At 39.1% G+C, this 14792-nt stretch overlaps 1 protein-coding gene across 2 annotated transcripts in view; it reads left to right on the top strand.

Annotated features, from left to right (window-relative positions):
• Window positions 1-14792, top strand: part of GRAMD1C (GRAM domain containing 1C) — a 106343-nt gene that overhangs the window by 80240 nt on the left and 11311 nt on the right. For both annotated transcript variants that reach the window (XM_067035356.1, XM_059065150.2), the window contains 5 exons: window positions 2869-2987; window positions 4660-4802; window positions 5568-5671; window positions 7054-7230; window positions 8354-8411. In XM_067035356.1, the coding sequence (XP_066891457.1) occupies window positions 2869-2987; window positions 4660-4802; window positions 5568-5671; window positions 7054-7230; window positions 8354-8411 (601 nt within the window). The remainder of the gene's footprint in view (window positions 1-2868; window positions 2988-4659; window positions 4803-5567; window positions 5672-7053; window positions 7231-8353; window positions 8412-14792) is intronic.

Here is a 14792-nt window from a genome sequence, read left to right as displayed (position 1 = left end):
GCTACTCTTCGTTGCATTGCGCGGGCTTCTCATTGCGGTGGCTTTCTTATTGCAGAGCACGGGCTCTAGAGCACAGGCTCAGTAGTTGTGGCGCACGGGCTTAGTTGCTCCGTGGCATGTGGGATCTTCCCGGACCAGTGCTCGAACCTGTGTCCCCTGCGTTGGCAGGTGTATTCTTAACCACTGAACCACCAGGGAAGCCGTAGTTCTTCCAGTTTTAAAAATGTATAATACCTCAGGGATATAAATCTTTCTTTTTACTCAGTAGCTTATATTTAACTGTTCTGAATCATTTTGTATCTTCTTGCCATTCATGTCTACCTGGGGAACTTGCTATTTCAGAAGAGTAGGATACATTATTTCTCTTAATTTTCTAAGATGATGCCTATTGATATTGCACCACTATTTTTATGGCTGAAAAGGCCCACAAGAAGCTAGCATGTTATTCCTCGCTGGTACTAAATGAAGTTTGTTTTTTGAACCATAGCTGCATTTGGTGTCTGATATCATATCTAGCTTCAGTATGGATGACTGTGTATGTTATTTGATGCTATAAATGGCTTTGGGCAGCAAAGGCTTATGGCTAATCACAAATATAAATAGTTATAGGCATGTTGCCTTTAGACCTAGAATTAGTCAGAAGGTTTGCCCCAAAAGAGATAATCTGCTTATGATTGCATGCTATTATGTTATCTTCTGAACTTGTTACCTACTAATCAAAGTTGTGTTTCTTGAGAATGGGTCTCAAAGGCTCCTTTCTAAAACTATCAAGAATTTAATGGGAAAGTTTAGTATGGTCAGTTATTTGTGGATTTAACCTAATTTCAGCACTAAAATGGCTACTGCTGGATCTATTTTTTAATAATTATTTAAAATTATTAAAAATGATGGTAATTCTTAATAATTTTCAATAAAAATATCTAAATTGGATTCTTTTAAATCTTTGTTTACTATTGTATGACACTACTTTTGTAATTCAAAGCTCAGTTTTAAGTCTTTTTATTCAACTTTTTAATTTTGAAAAAATGTAAACCTTCAGAAAAGTTGCATGAATAGTATAATAAAACCTATACCCATTACCTAGATTCACCAGTCTTTTTTCTTGTGGTAAAATGTACATAACATAAAATTTTCCATTTTAGCCATTTTTAAGTACAATTCCGTGGCATTAAGTATATTCACATTTTGTTGTGCAAGCCATCAATATCATCTATATCTAGAACGTTGTCATCTTCCCAAACGGAAACTCTGTACCTATTAAACAATAACTCCCCATTTCCCCCTCTCCCCAACTCCTGATGACCACCATTCTACTTTCTGTCTCTGTGAAGTAGATGATGTTCTGGCACATGATGTTCAATAGGCTTGTTGGTAACATTGGTGAAAATACAAAGGGAAGAGACACTTTTATCTTTGTTGATAGTTGCTTTGTTGAATTATGTGCAGTTTTAATGGCAGAATTCAATGATATCTTTAAATTCTGTTGCTGATTAACAATGGACTATTTGTATAATTTTTCTGAAACAGGCTGACATATGACCAAAATGATCTTTTGTAAAGTATTTTATAATTAATTTTATATCTCTTTCTTGGACAACTAAATAAATCATTTTTACAGCAAATTCTCTATTGTAGATCCCATGGTTTGTAATGTTGCCTTTTTAATTTGCTTGCACAATTTTTCTAGATATGCAAAAGGCAGCTTCAGGATCCCTCATTAAATCTATAGGCCTAACTAAATGAAAGAAGTTGAACAAAAGTGGATATATCATAAAGCCTTGCTTCAATCCTTTGATGATGGGTAGTGGGTTACATAAATGCTCCTATGTTTTAGGACATTGATGAATAGCAGCCAGATATACTAATTGCCTAAATCCATTGTGCCAACAACATTAGCCAGCTTAGTCAGATCTTTGAATAGAGTTCATGATGCTGTTACCTATATTTTCCTAGTGTTTGGCTTGTTAAAGGACCTTTGTTAATGTATGGTGTTATGTTCTAAAGATATATTTCCCTTCAAAGTGTATTTTTACTCACTGTGTTGTTGCTAAGTAAATAAAAGAGAATTTTGACCAAGATCTTGCCATAAATGCAGAGAGATTATTCTATAGCTTTCTTCATATAGAAAAGGTTACATAGTTTATTTATATTCCATTGCTCCCTCCTTGATTAAAGATCTCGGCAGATAAGCCATTAACACTACATGATTTCTCATCGACGTGATTTCCCCACAAGTTGGGATCGGATCATATTGCTGCATAATTCAAGGTCTTGTCCTCAGGGATGGAAATGTTGAAGTGTTCTATCTCTGTTTAATAAGGCCAGCACCGTTACTTCTCTTCGTAGGTACTGGGGACATTAAAGAGAAGCCTACTGGGGCTTCCCTGGTGGTGCAGTGGTTGAGAGTCCGCCTGCAGATGCAGGGGACACGAGTTAGTGCTCCACATGCCGCGGAGCGGCTGGGCCCGTGAGCCATGGCCGCTGAACCTGCGCGTCCGGAGCCTGTGCTTCGCAGCGGGAGAGGCCACAGCAGAGAGAGGTCCGCGTACCACACACACACACACACAAAAGAAGCCTACTGATGAAATGACTTTTAATTTTATCTTCTAGAGAAAAGAAAAAAGTTTTTTAATACACTATAATTTAGAAGTAAATGGATCAGAGATGGGGCGTATGTCACATACAAGAAGAGTGCCTAACATGTGATTTTACTCTTGTTTAATGTTAAACTAATAACACAGTTATAAGGAAGTTAGGATTGGTCAAAAATAAAAATTGAAATAATTCAAAAACTCCCTCTTTGATTCCATTCCAAGCCATACCCCTCAAATTTCTAGAACTAACTCTTTTTATATTTGCTGTGATTAGATGTAGTATCTACCCCTTGGAATGTAGAACCTGGAGGTGACCAACTGAGAACCATGACCTACACTATAGTCCTTAATAATCCACTAACTGGAAAGTGCACCACGGCCACTGAAAAGCAGGTATGTCTATGCTGCCAGTATTCCAAAAGAATTGTGCATGTGGGAGGAGGGAAGATGCTGTCATAGGTCCTAGTCACCAATTTACAGGACAGTTTCAACAAATAAACAGCAAGGAAAAAAATAGAGGAGAAACTGTGTACAGGTGAAAAGAGATTTAAGAGGTATATCAACCAAATTAACTCAATCCTAATCAGACAAACCAACTGTAAAGGGGTATTTCTGAGATTTAAGGAATTGTTCATTTTTATGTGCAATAATGGTATTGTAGCTATATTTTAAAGAACAGAATATTTATCTTTTAAAGGGATATACTGAGGAATTTATAAAGAGATATACTGGTGTATTTTTGGATGAAATTATGTTGGTATCTAGGGTGTCTTTTAAAAGTAATCTAGTCAGGGCTTCCCTGGTGGCGCAGTGGTTGAGAGTCCGCCTGCCGATGCAGGGGACACGGGTTCGTGCCCCGGTCCGGGAAGATCCCACATGCCGCGGAGCAGCTGGGCCCATGGGCCGTGGCCAGTGGGCCTGCGCGTCCGGAGCCTCTGCTCCGCAACGGGAGAGGCCACAACAGTGAGAGGCCCTCGTACCACACACACACAAAAAAAACAAAAAAAACCAAACAACAACAACAAAAAGTAATCTAGTCAGGCAGAGGGTGGGAGTAGAGGGAGGGACTATGGGGAGAGGTACAGATGAAACAGGACTGGGCAGGAGTTAATATTGTTGAAGCTGGTTGATGAGCTTATGAGGGTTTATTGTATAATGTTCATTTCTACTCTTGTATATGTTTGAACTTTTCCATAGTAAATGGTTTTTAAAATCTGATTTACTGGATCATGTCAAGGGTTAGGGCCAAATAACTAGATGACTGCTGTGACATATGAGGAAGAGATTGTAAGATATTTAATGCTCTCTCTACTGTGTGACTAGCATGGCACTGTCATACAGTGGGGTTTATGTTTGGCCAGTTTTTGTTGACATATAGTATAACTGTTCTGCAAAGTTAGAAAATATTTATCAACATCTGAATTAGTTGTGCTATCATAGTTTTTGTCCGTCAGTGTTCAAAAGGACTTAAATTTTTTTCTACCAAAGATTTTCAGACATTTAAGAGAAGTTGTGTATTTTGAATTGGAGAGTCTTTGATAACCTTAGAGGATGGACAGAATCGGTAACGTGAAAATGAGAAAGATTTGGCCAACAACCACTTCTGATCCTGTTTAGGGAAAGCAGTGTTTTGTTTGGTTGTCTCCTTCCTTCACGTTTTTGGTGAAGGGTGGTTTTGTTAAACTTTGATGAATTTTAGAGTAGGGTCCTAGCTTTGTTCAATTGAGTTTTGAATTGTTTCTCTACCAGGAACATTTGCAATTCTTTATAAATTACTAACACACACGAGAGATTATGTAGTTCCTTTCTCCTCCTCATGCCTAAAAGAAAGGAAAAAAACAATTATACAGTGAAATGACAGAGAGGTAGCAAATACTATTTCTGCAGGTCCCGTCTCAATTCACAGATCTCACAGCCAACATGGTGGCCCTTCTGGCTCTGTATATAGGTTTCTCATGTTTTTTGAAATTGGTGAGAAGGAATTCTAATGTATAGGCTCTAAATTGGCGAGGAATTTGATGTATTAAACATGTACATGTAAAAAAATTTAATCTTATTTTGGCAGAGACTGTATAAAGAAAGTCGGGAAGCACAGTTTTACTTGGTAGATTCAGAAGTGCTGACACATGATGTCCCTTATCATGATTACTTCTATACTCTGAACAGATACTATATCATCCGATCTTCAAAGCAGAAATGCCGGTTGAGGTGAGCTGCTGTAAATGAGTGTTCTAGTCAGGACAGGCTACACTGTGTGCTGGTAACATATCAATTCCGAAATCTTAGTAGTAGCCTTACACAACAAAGCTTTATTTCTTGCTTTATGTGTCCACCAGCAATCCTCAGAGGGGCAGGGATCCTTACTTGAGGACCCAGGCTGATGAAGGCTTCGACCTCCTGGGGCTGCACAATCCAGAATATGTGTCATTTCATTTGCCACTGGAAGAGAGAGCTGTAGAGCTGTGCTTGCAGTCCAGTGGCCAGAACTGGTCACAGGACTGCGTTTAATGGCAAGGGGACTGGGAGACTTGAGGAGCACATGGTGGGCGGGAAACAGCTCTGTTGCGATGGGAGACCAGAAATGTTGGCGTGTTGAAGATGGTGCTGGGCCATCAAACAATTGGCCCAGTCTCAGCTAATGTAGTGACTTGCAGCTAATGTATGACCACTAGAGATTTTTTATACGAGGCATTTAGGAAACTTAAAATTTATTTTGCGCCTTTATTGCTATTTAAGTAAAGAAAATTCAGAGTTAGAGAAAGGAAAGAAATAAAATGCCAAGTTGATGAAATTTTAGCAGCTCCCAGTAATTTTTTAAAGAATTCATTATCAGTGAACAATTTTTTTTAATAGTATTAATGACTTTGAATCCTTTTGGCTTTCCGCTGAATTCATTCCTACATCTAATTGTAATGTTAATAATATAATTAAATTTTGTAAATTAAATATTCTGCTTTCTTCCTTATCTATTAGAGTTTCAACAGATTTGAAATACAAAAAACAACCATGGGCCATTGTCAAATCTTTAATTGAGAAGAATTCCTGGAGTTCCTTGGAGGACTATTTCAAACAGCTTGGTTTGTAAATTTCTTGATTTATCTATTTTTGTAAAAAAGGCATTTATTAACAGAAGCAATGGATTCCTCATTTGGATTCATAGCAGGAACTGGTAGATGATGTTGGAATGACTCCTACTGAAGTGGTTCCAACTACTCCACTTAGAATTTCAAAACTTCTAATTTTCATTGGTCTACCAAACACTTACATAATGTTTATGATATGCCAGACGTTGTTCTGTGTGTTTTATAAATATCAACCTGTTTTTTACAACCCTGTAAGATATAAGTACTGTTACATTACAACCCTATGAGATATAAGTACTGTTATTTTTTTTTCCATTGAAACACACACACAGAGGTTAAGTGACTTGTCCAAGAGCACACAGTTAGGAACTGTCACACTCTCTCCCTCTGTAAGCAGCCAAGGAAGCTGACTGCAGTGAGAGACTGGGTAATCCAGTCATAAGTATGCACTTGTGCCCACGAAGGGCTGGAGCATCCTCAGGCCCACATCTCCCTTACCAATGCAGCTTTCCTCGGTTTACGCAGGCCCACCTAGCAATGGTACCATGTACATGTGTGGATTTGGTGGAGGTGGGTACTAGACTGGGGAGGTGATGTAGTTGTTCTGTTTGGATATTCCTTAAAATATATATGAGGAAAAAACATATATATATACATATGTGAGCATAATTAATTTTAGTTAAAGAAAAGATGGTGGCCAATCAACTCAGGGTAATTTAAGGCTTCATCACCCAGCTTGTTGATTATTTATTTTCCTTGTTTCCTTGTCTTTGGTTATTTCATTATTAAGCTTCAGATCACTAGAAAAATGAAACTCAAAAATGAGTTTGGCCACTAGATAATGAACTTCTAATGAAAAATCTGGTGAAGAGAAAGGTTAAAACAAATGTGAAAAATGAGGTTTTTATTGATAGGTTGCTTGCAGATTTTCTTTACTAGTGCTTCCTTTTTTGCAAACCCTCATTGTAAATTAGAACTATTATATGCTTCTCCTTCCTTTGAGATTGACAATCAAGTACTATAATCTATCTTGGAAATCTTCCTAATGATCCAATGTAAGTAGGTTGTTTCCATAACTGAAATCTCTACATTAATATTTAATATAGCACATGGCAAATTTGCTCTGATGATCCTGTCATTAATTAATACAGTTCATTCTTCCTAGAATAATGCAGCCTCATTATGGGATCATTGTACACTCCAGAACTTTTCATTAAGAGTAAAGTTTGAATCTAGGCCATAAGAATCTGAGTAATAGTTAAAGAAAGTTACCAAGGTCTCAAAAAAAGCAAACTGAGAACAAAACAACGACCAACCGCCCAGTATCTTATAGTTGAGAAGGTTTCTCCACTATCTAAAGATTTTTTTCTTCTTAGAATCAGATTTGTTAATGGAAGAATCTACAGTAAATCAGTCCATTGAAGACCCTGGAAAACTTAGTGGCCTACGAAGGAGAAGGCGAACAGTCAACAGAACAGCAGAAACAGCTCCTAAACTTTCTTCTCAGCGTTTTTCTGGAGACCTGGGCTTAGATGCCAAAGGGGATATTACAGGTAGCTGTTTCCTGGTAAACAGAGATGAAAGGTTTTTTTCCTTATAAGTTTACTTTATATGAAGCCAAATATGCCTCTTGTTTATAAGACACGTCAGTTAGGAGGTCTCCCTTTCTCTCCTTTTCCAATAATGTTTGTCGAACTCTGAACTCCTTAAAGAAAACCATTATATAAGTATAAAGGAGCAGTTACAAAATGGCAGGCATGTGGCCAGTAGAAGTATTTTACTGGGCCCACATGGTATTATAAACCTTGGACATTTTTATATAGAGTCTCAGATCTGGCAGCCCTGGACCCACATCCCTTCGTAGCAGCAGGTGGTTGGAGCTTAGCAGTAGCTGCCCCATTTGACTGAGCGTGCACTCTCCCCAGGTTACCAGTCCCCACAACTCTTACCCTATTGCTGGACGCTTCACTCATTAACTTCCTGCCTAGCATTTGTACACATTTGATTTCTACCCTTGAATCTACTACCATGTTTGTATGCTTTTAATCCTTATGTACTGTCAGGGCCAGCCCAGCAAAATTGCAGAGATAGAAGTTGACTTTTATTATCTCTACTCTCAATTTTGAAGACATCTTGCCCCTACTAACTGTTGTTCCCTCCCTCTCAGTACTATAAAGCTGTCATACTTTCTCATCCTTCTACATTATCAGATCCTTTTCTAAGGTTTACATCTTAGTGTGAATATGTTTTTCTACCATTTCAACTTAATAGCTGTTTAATTTTGGGATTTGGCAACAAAATTTGGGAAACAGAACAGGTGTGGATGATTTAAAAAGTTTTTTTTTAAGGAGGGAAGCATTATACGTAAAACTAGTTCAAATATTATTTGCAGAGATGGAACTTAGCTAGAGATCATACATGATATATTGAATTGCTTGTTTAATTTTAGAACAAATTAATCTGTAATATAGGCCAAATTTGCAGAACTGATATAGGGTTTCTTTTTGTAGATTTGTTTACTAATACTCAGGATATCAGAAGTCAAAAGAGGGGTGCAGGGAATTCACTGTAAATCACTTTGTCTTTACAAATAATTTTAAAAGCTTCTTTTCCAGTACTTTTCAAATGAAATTAAACAATCCTGATTCTAATACGGCCTTTTTTTGTAATTTTCAGGAAAGGAAAAGGAAATTGAAAGCTATAACACTATCCTTATTGTTGTGATGAGTATTTTGTAAGTATTTGTGTTGAATGCTTAGTTTGCTTGTGCCCTCACTTATCTTTTAATGGTTTCCAAAAGAATTTGAACGTATTTGGATATTATTATATAGAAATTACCACAATTTGACCAACTTTGGCCTACAAAAACACTAATTTTATATGCTTCAGTCTGATAGTTTTTGAATGATTTTCAGAAGAACTGTTAAATTCGAGGGAATACCAAATACACATTCAGTAAATGTTTTTGTTTTTTAAACTAATCTGATATGTTTCTACCACCATAGATTTTTAGGGAAGTACCATAAATTTAAAGGAATATTTTTATATGCAGGCTGATGAAATCCCAGCAATGCTATTTTACTCTATTTGCTTATTCCAGTGGTCCTTACCCTTTACTGTGCATAAGAATCACTTGCTGAAATACAGATTTCCCAGCCCCAGTCCTACAGATCGAGTCAGTGGGTCCTGAGTAGGGATCAGGAATCAGTAGTATTCTAAAACACACGTGAGGGGCGGAGAGAAGATGGCGGAAGAGTAAGACGCGGAGATCACCTTCCTCCCCACAGATACATCAGAAATACATCTACACGTGGAACTGCTCCTATAGAACACCCACTGAACGCTTGCAGAAGACCTCAGACCTCCCAAAAGGCAAGAAACACCCCCACGTACCTGGATAGGGCAAAAGAAAAAAGAATAAACAGAGACAAAAGAATAGGGACGGGACCTGCACCAGTAGGAGGGAGCTGTGAAGGAGGAAAGCCTTCCACACACTAGAAGCACCCCCTTTGTGGGCAGAGACTGCAGGTGGCAGACGTGGGAAGCTTCGAAGCCGCGGAGGAGAGCGCAGTAACAGTGTGCGGAGGGCAAAGTGGAGAGATTCCTGCAGAGGATCGGTGCCAAACGTCACTCACCAGCCCGAGAGGCTTGTCTGCTCACCCGCCGAGATGGGCGGGGGCTGGGAGCTGAGGCTCGGGGTTCGGTCGGAAGCTGGGAGAGGACTGGGGTTGGCGGCATGAACACAGCCTGAAGGGGTTAGTGCACCACGGCTAGCCGGGAGGGAGTCCGGGAGAAGTCTGGAGCTGCCGAAGAGGCAAGAGACCTTTTCTTCCCTCTTTGCTTCCTGGGATTAAGCGCGCCGCTTAAAGGAGCTCCAGAGACGGGTGCAGACCTGCTGAAGAGATAAGAGACATTTTCTTGCCTCTTTGTTTCCTGGTGTGAGAGGAGAGGGGATTAAGCGGCCCGCATAAAGGAGCTCCAGAAAAGGGCGGGAGCCGCGGCTGTCAGCACGGACACCAGAGACGGGCATGGGACCCTAGGGCGGTTGCTAACGCCTCCAAGAAGCCTGTGTGTGAGCACAAGTCACTCTCCACACCTCCCCTCCCGGGAGCCTGTGCAGCCCGCCACTGCCAGGGTCCCAGGATCCAGGAACAGCTTCCCCGAGAGAACGCACGGCGTGCCTCGGGCCGGTGCAGCATCACGCTGGCCTCTGCTGCCGTGGGCGGGCTCACCCTGCATCTGTGCCCCTCCCTCCCCGCAGCCTGAGTGAGCCGGAGCCCCCGCATCAGCTGCTCCTTTAACCCCATCCTATTTGAGCGAAGAACAGACGCCCTCGGACGACCTACGCACAAAGGTGGGGCCAAGTCCAAAGCTGAACCCCAGGAGCTGTGCGAACAAAGAGGAGAGGGGGAGGTCTCTCCCAGCAGCCTCAGAAGCAGCACATTAAAGCTCCACAATCAGCTTGAAGTGCCCTGCATCTGTGGAATAACTGAATAGACAGCAGACCATCCCAAGTTGAGGAGGTGGACTTTGGGAGCAAATTATATTATTTTCCCCTTTTTCTCTTTTTGTGAGTGTGTATGTGTGTGCTGCTGTGTGAGATTTTGTCTGTATAGCTTTGCTTTCACCATTTGTCCTAGGGTTCTGACTGAACCGTTTTTTTAAATAAAATTTTTCTTCTTAATAATTATTTTTTATTTTAATAACTTTATTTTATCCTACTTTATTTTATCTTCTTTCTTCCTTTCTTGCCACTTTTCTTTCTTTCTTCCTTCCTTTCTTCCTCCCTTCATCCCTCCCTCCCTCCCTTCCTCCCTTCCTTCCTTCCTCCCTTTCTTCCTCTCTTCCTTCCTTTCTTGCTTCCTTCCTTCCTTCATTTCTTCCTTCCTTCCTTTCGTCCTTCCTTCCTTTCTTGCTTCCTTCCTTCATTTCTTCCTTCCTTCATTTCTTCCTTCCTTTCTTCCTTCCTTCCTTCATTTCTTCCTTTCTTGCTTCCTTCCTTCCTTCCTTTCTTCCTTCCTTCCTTCCTTCCTTTCTTTCCTTTCTATTTTTTCTCCCTTTTATTCTGAGCCATGTGGATTAAAGGCTCTTGGTGCCCCAGCCAGGCATCAGGGCTGTGTCTCTGAGGTGGGAGAACCAACTTCAGGACACTGGTCCACAAGAGAACTCCCAGCTCCATGTAATATCAAATGGCGAAAATCTCCCAGAGATCTCCATCTCAACACCAAGACCCAGCTTCACTCAAGGACCAGCAACGAACAGTGCTGGACACCCTATGTCCAACAAATAGCAAGACAGGATTACAGCCCCATCCATTAGCTGAGAGACTGCCTAAAATAATAATAAGCCTATTGACATCCCAAAACACACCACCAGACGTGGACCTGCCCATCAGAAAGACAAGATCCAGCCTCATGCACCAGAACATAGGCACTAGTCTCCCCAACCAGGAAGCATACTCAACCCACTGAACCAACCTTAGCCACTGGGGACAGACACCAAAAACAATGGGAACTACGAACCTGCAGCCTGAAAAAAGGAGACCCCAAACACAGTAAGCAAAATGAAAAGACAGAAAAACACACAGCAGATGAAGGAGCAAGGTAAAAACCCACCAGAGCTAATAAATGAAGAGGAAATAGGCAGTCTACCTGAAAAAGAATTCAGAATAATGATAGTAAAGATGATCCAAAATCATGGAAATAGAATAGACAAAATGCAAGAAACATTTAACAAGGCCCTAGAAGAAATAAAGAGGAAGCAAGCAACGATGAGCAACACAATAAATGAAATGAAAAATACTCTAGATGGGATCAATAGCAGAATAACTGAGGCAGAAGAACGGATAAGTGACCTGGAAGATAAAATAGTGCAAATAACTACTGCAGAGCAGAATAAAGAAAAAAGAATGAAAAGAACTTAAGACAGTCTCAGAGACCTCTGGGACAACATTAAACACACCAACATTCGAATTATAGGGATCCCAGAAGAAGAAGAGAAAAAGGGACTGAGAAAATATTTGAAGAGATTATAGTTGAAAACTTCCCTAATATGGGAAAGGAGATAGTCAATCAAGTCCAGGAAGCACAGAGAGTCCCATGCAGGATAAATCCAAGGAGAAACAGGCCAAGACACATATTAATCAAACTATCAAAAATTAAATACAAAGAAAACATATTAAAAACAGCAAGGGAAAAACAACAAATAACACACAAGGGAATCCCCATAAGGTTAACAGCTGATCTTTCATCAGAAACTCTGCAAGTGATGAACGAGAAAAACCTACAACCAAGATTACTCTACCCAGCAAGGATCTCATTCAGATTTGATAGAGAAATTAAAACCTTTACAGACAAGCAAAAGCTGAGAAATTCAGCACCACCAAACCAGCTTTACAACAAATGCTAAAGGAACTTCTCTAGGCAAGAAGCAGAAGAGAAGGAAAAGACCTACAAGAACAAACCCAAAACAATGAAGTAAATGGTAATAGGAACATACATATCGATAATTACCTTAAATGTAAATGGATTAAATGCTCCCACCAAAAGACACAGACTGGCTGAATGGATACAAAAACAAGACCCATATATATATATATATATATATATATATATATATATGCTGTCTACAAGAGACCTAATTCAGACCTAGGGACACATACAGACTGCAAGTGAGGGGATGGAAAAAGATATTCCATGCAAATGGAAATCAGAAGAAAGCTGGAATAGCAATTCTCACATCAGACAAAATAGACTTTAAAATAAAAACTATTACAAGAGACAAAGAAGGACACTACATAATGATCAAGGGATCAATCCATGAAGAAGATATAACAATTGTAAATATTTATGCAGCCAACATAGGAGCACCTCAATACATAAGGCAAATACTAACAGCCATAAAAGGGGAAACTGACAGTACCACAATCATAGTAGGGGACTTTAACACCCCACTTTCACCAATGGACATATCATCCAAAATGAAAATAAATATGGAAACACAAGCTTTAAATGATACATTACAGAAGATGGACTTAATTGATATTTATAGGACATTCCATCCAAAAACAACAGAATAAACATCTTTCTCAAGTGCTCATGGAACATTCTCCAGGATAGATCATATCTTGGGTCACAAATCTAGCCTTGGTAAATTTAAGAAAATTGAAATCGTATCAAGTATCTTTTCTGACCACAATGCTATGAGACTAGATATCAATTACAGGAAAAGATCTCTAAAAAATACAAACACATGGAGGGTAAACAATACACTACTTAATAACGAAGTGATCACTGAAGAAATCAAAGAGGAAATAAAAAAATACTTAAAAACAAATGACAATGGAGACATGACGACCCAAAACCTATGGGATGCAGCAAAAGCAGTTCTAAGAGGGAAGTTTATAGCAATACAATCCTACCTTAAGAAACAGGAAACACCTTGAATAAACAACCTAACTTTGCACCTAAAGCAATTAGAGAAAGAAGAACAAAAACCCCCCAAATTTAGCAGAAGGAAAGAAATCATAAAGATCAGATCAGAAATAAATGAAAAAGACCTGAAGGAACTGATAGCAAAGATCAATAAAACTAAAAGCTGGTTCTTTGTGAAGATAAACAAAGTTGATAAACCATTAGCCAGACTCATGAAGAAAAAAAGGGAGAAGACTCAAATCAATAGAATTAGAAATGAAAATGGAGATGTAACAACAGACACTGCAGAAATACAAAAGATTATTAGAGATTACTACAAGCAACTCTATGCCAATAAAATGGACAACCTGGAAGAAATGGACAAATTCTTAGAAATGCACAAGCTGCCGAGACTGAACCAGGAAGAGATAGAAAATATGAACAGACCAATCACAAGCACTGAAATTGAAACTGTGATTAAAAATCTTCCAACAAACAAAAGTCCAGGACCAGATGGCTTCACAGGCAAATTCTATCAAACATTTAGAGAAGAGCTAACACCTATCCTTCTCAAACTCTTCCAACAGATAGCAGAGGGAGGAACACTCGCAAACTCATTCTATGAGGCCACCATCACCCTGATACCAAAACCAGACAAAGACGTCACAAAGAAAGAAAACTACAGGCCAATATCACTGATGAACATAGATGCAAAAATCCTCAACAAAATACTAGCAAACAGAATCCAACAGCACATTAAAAGGATCATACACCATGATCAAGTGGGGTTTATCCCAGGAATGCAAGTATTCTTCAATATATACAAATCAATCAACATGATACACCATATCAACAAACTGAAAGAGAAAAACCATATGATCATCTCAATAGATGCAGAGAAAGCTTTTGACAAAATTCAACACCCATTTATGATAAAAACCCTGCAGAAAGTAGGCATAGAGGGAACTTTCCTCAACATAATAAAGGCCATATATGACAAACCCACAGCCAGCATCGTTCTCCATGGTGAAAAACTGAAACCATTTCCACTAAGATCAGGAACAAGACAAGGTTGCCCACTCTCACCACTCTTATTCAACATAGTTTTGGAAGTTCTAGCCACGGCAATCAGAGAAGAAAAAGAAATAAAAGGAATCAAAATCGGAAAAGAAGAAGTAAAGCTGTTGCTGTTTGCAGATGACATGATACTATACATAGAGAATCCTAAGGATGCTACCAGAAAACTACTAGAGCTAATCAATGAATTTGGTAAAGTTGCAGGATACAAAATTAATGCACAGAAATCTCTTGCATTCTTATACACTAATGATGAAAAATCTGAGTGAAATTAAGAAAACACTCCCATTTACCATTGCAACAAAAAGAATAAAATATCTAGGAATAAACCTACCTAAGGAGACAAAAGACCTTTATACAGAAAATTATAAGACACGGATGAAATAAATTTAAGGTGATACAAATAGATGGAAAGATATACCATGTTCTTGGATTGGAAGAATCAACATTGTGAAAATGACTGTACTACCCAAAGCAATCTACAGATTCAATGCAATCCCTATCAGACTACCACTGGCATTTTTTACAGAACTAGAACAAAATATTTCACAATTTGTTTGGAAACACAAAAGACCCCGAATAGGGCTTCCCTGGTGGCGCAGTGGTTGGGAGTCTGCCTGCCGATG

Source organism: Kogia breviceps, chromosome 5 (assembly GCF_026419965.1).
Source record: "Kogia breviceps isolate mKogBre1 chromosome 5, mKogBre1 haplotype 1, whole genome shotgun sequence".
Taxonomy (NCBI): domain Eukaryota; kingdom Metazoa; phylum Chordata; class Mammalia; order Artiodactyla; family Physeteridae; genus Kogia; species Kogia breviceps.
This window is presented reverse-complemented; position numbering and strand designations above follow the sequence as displayed.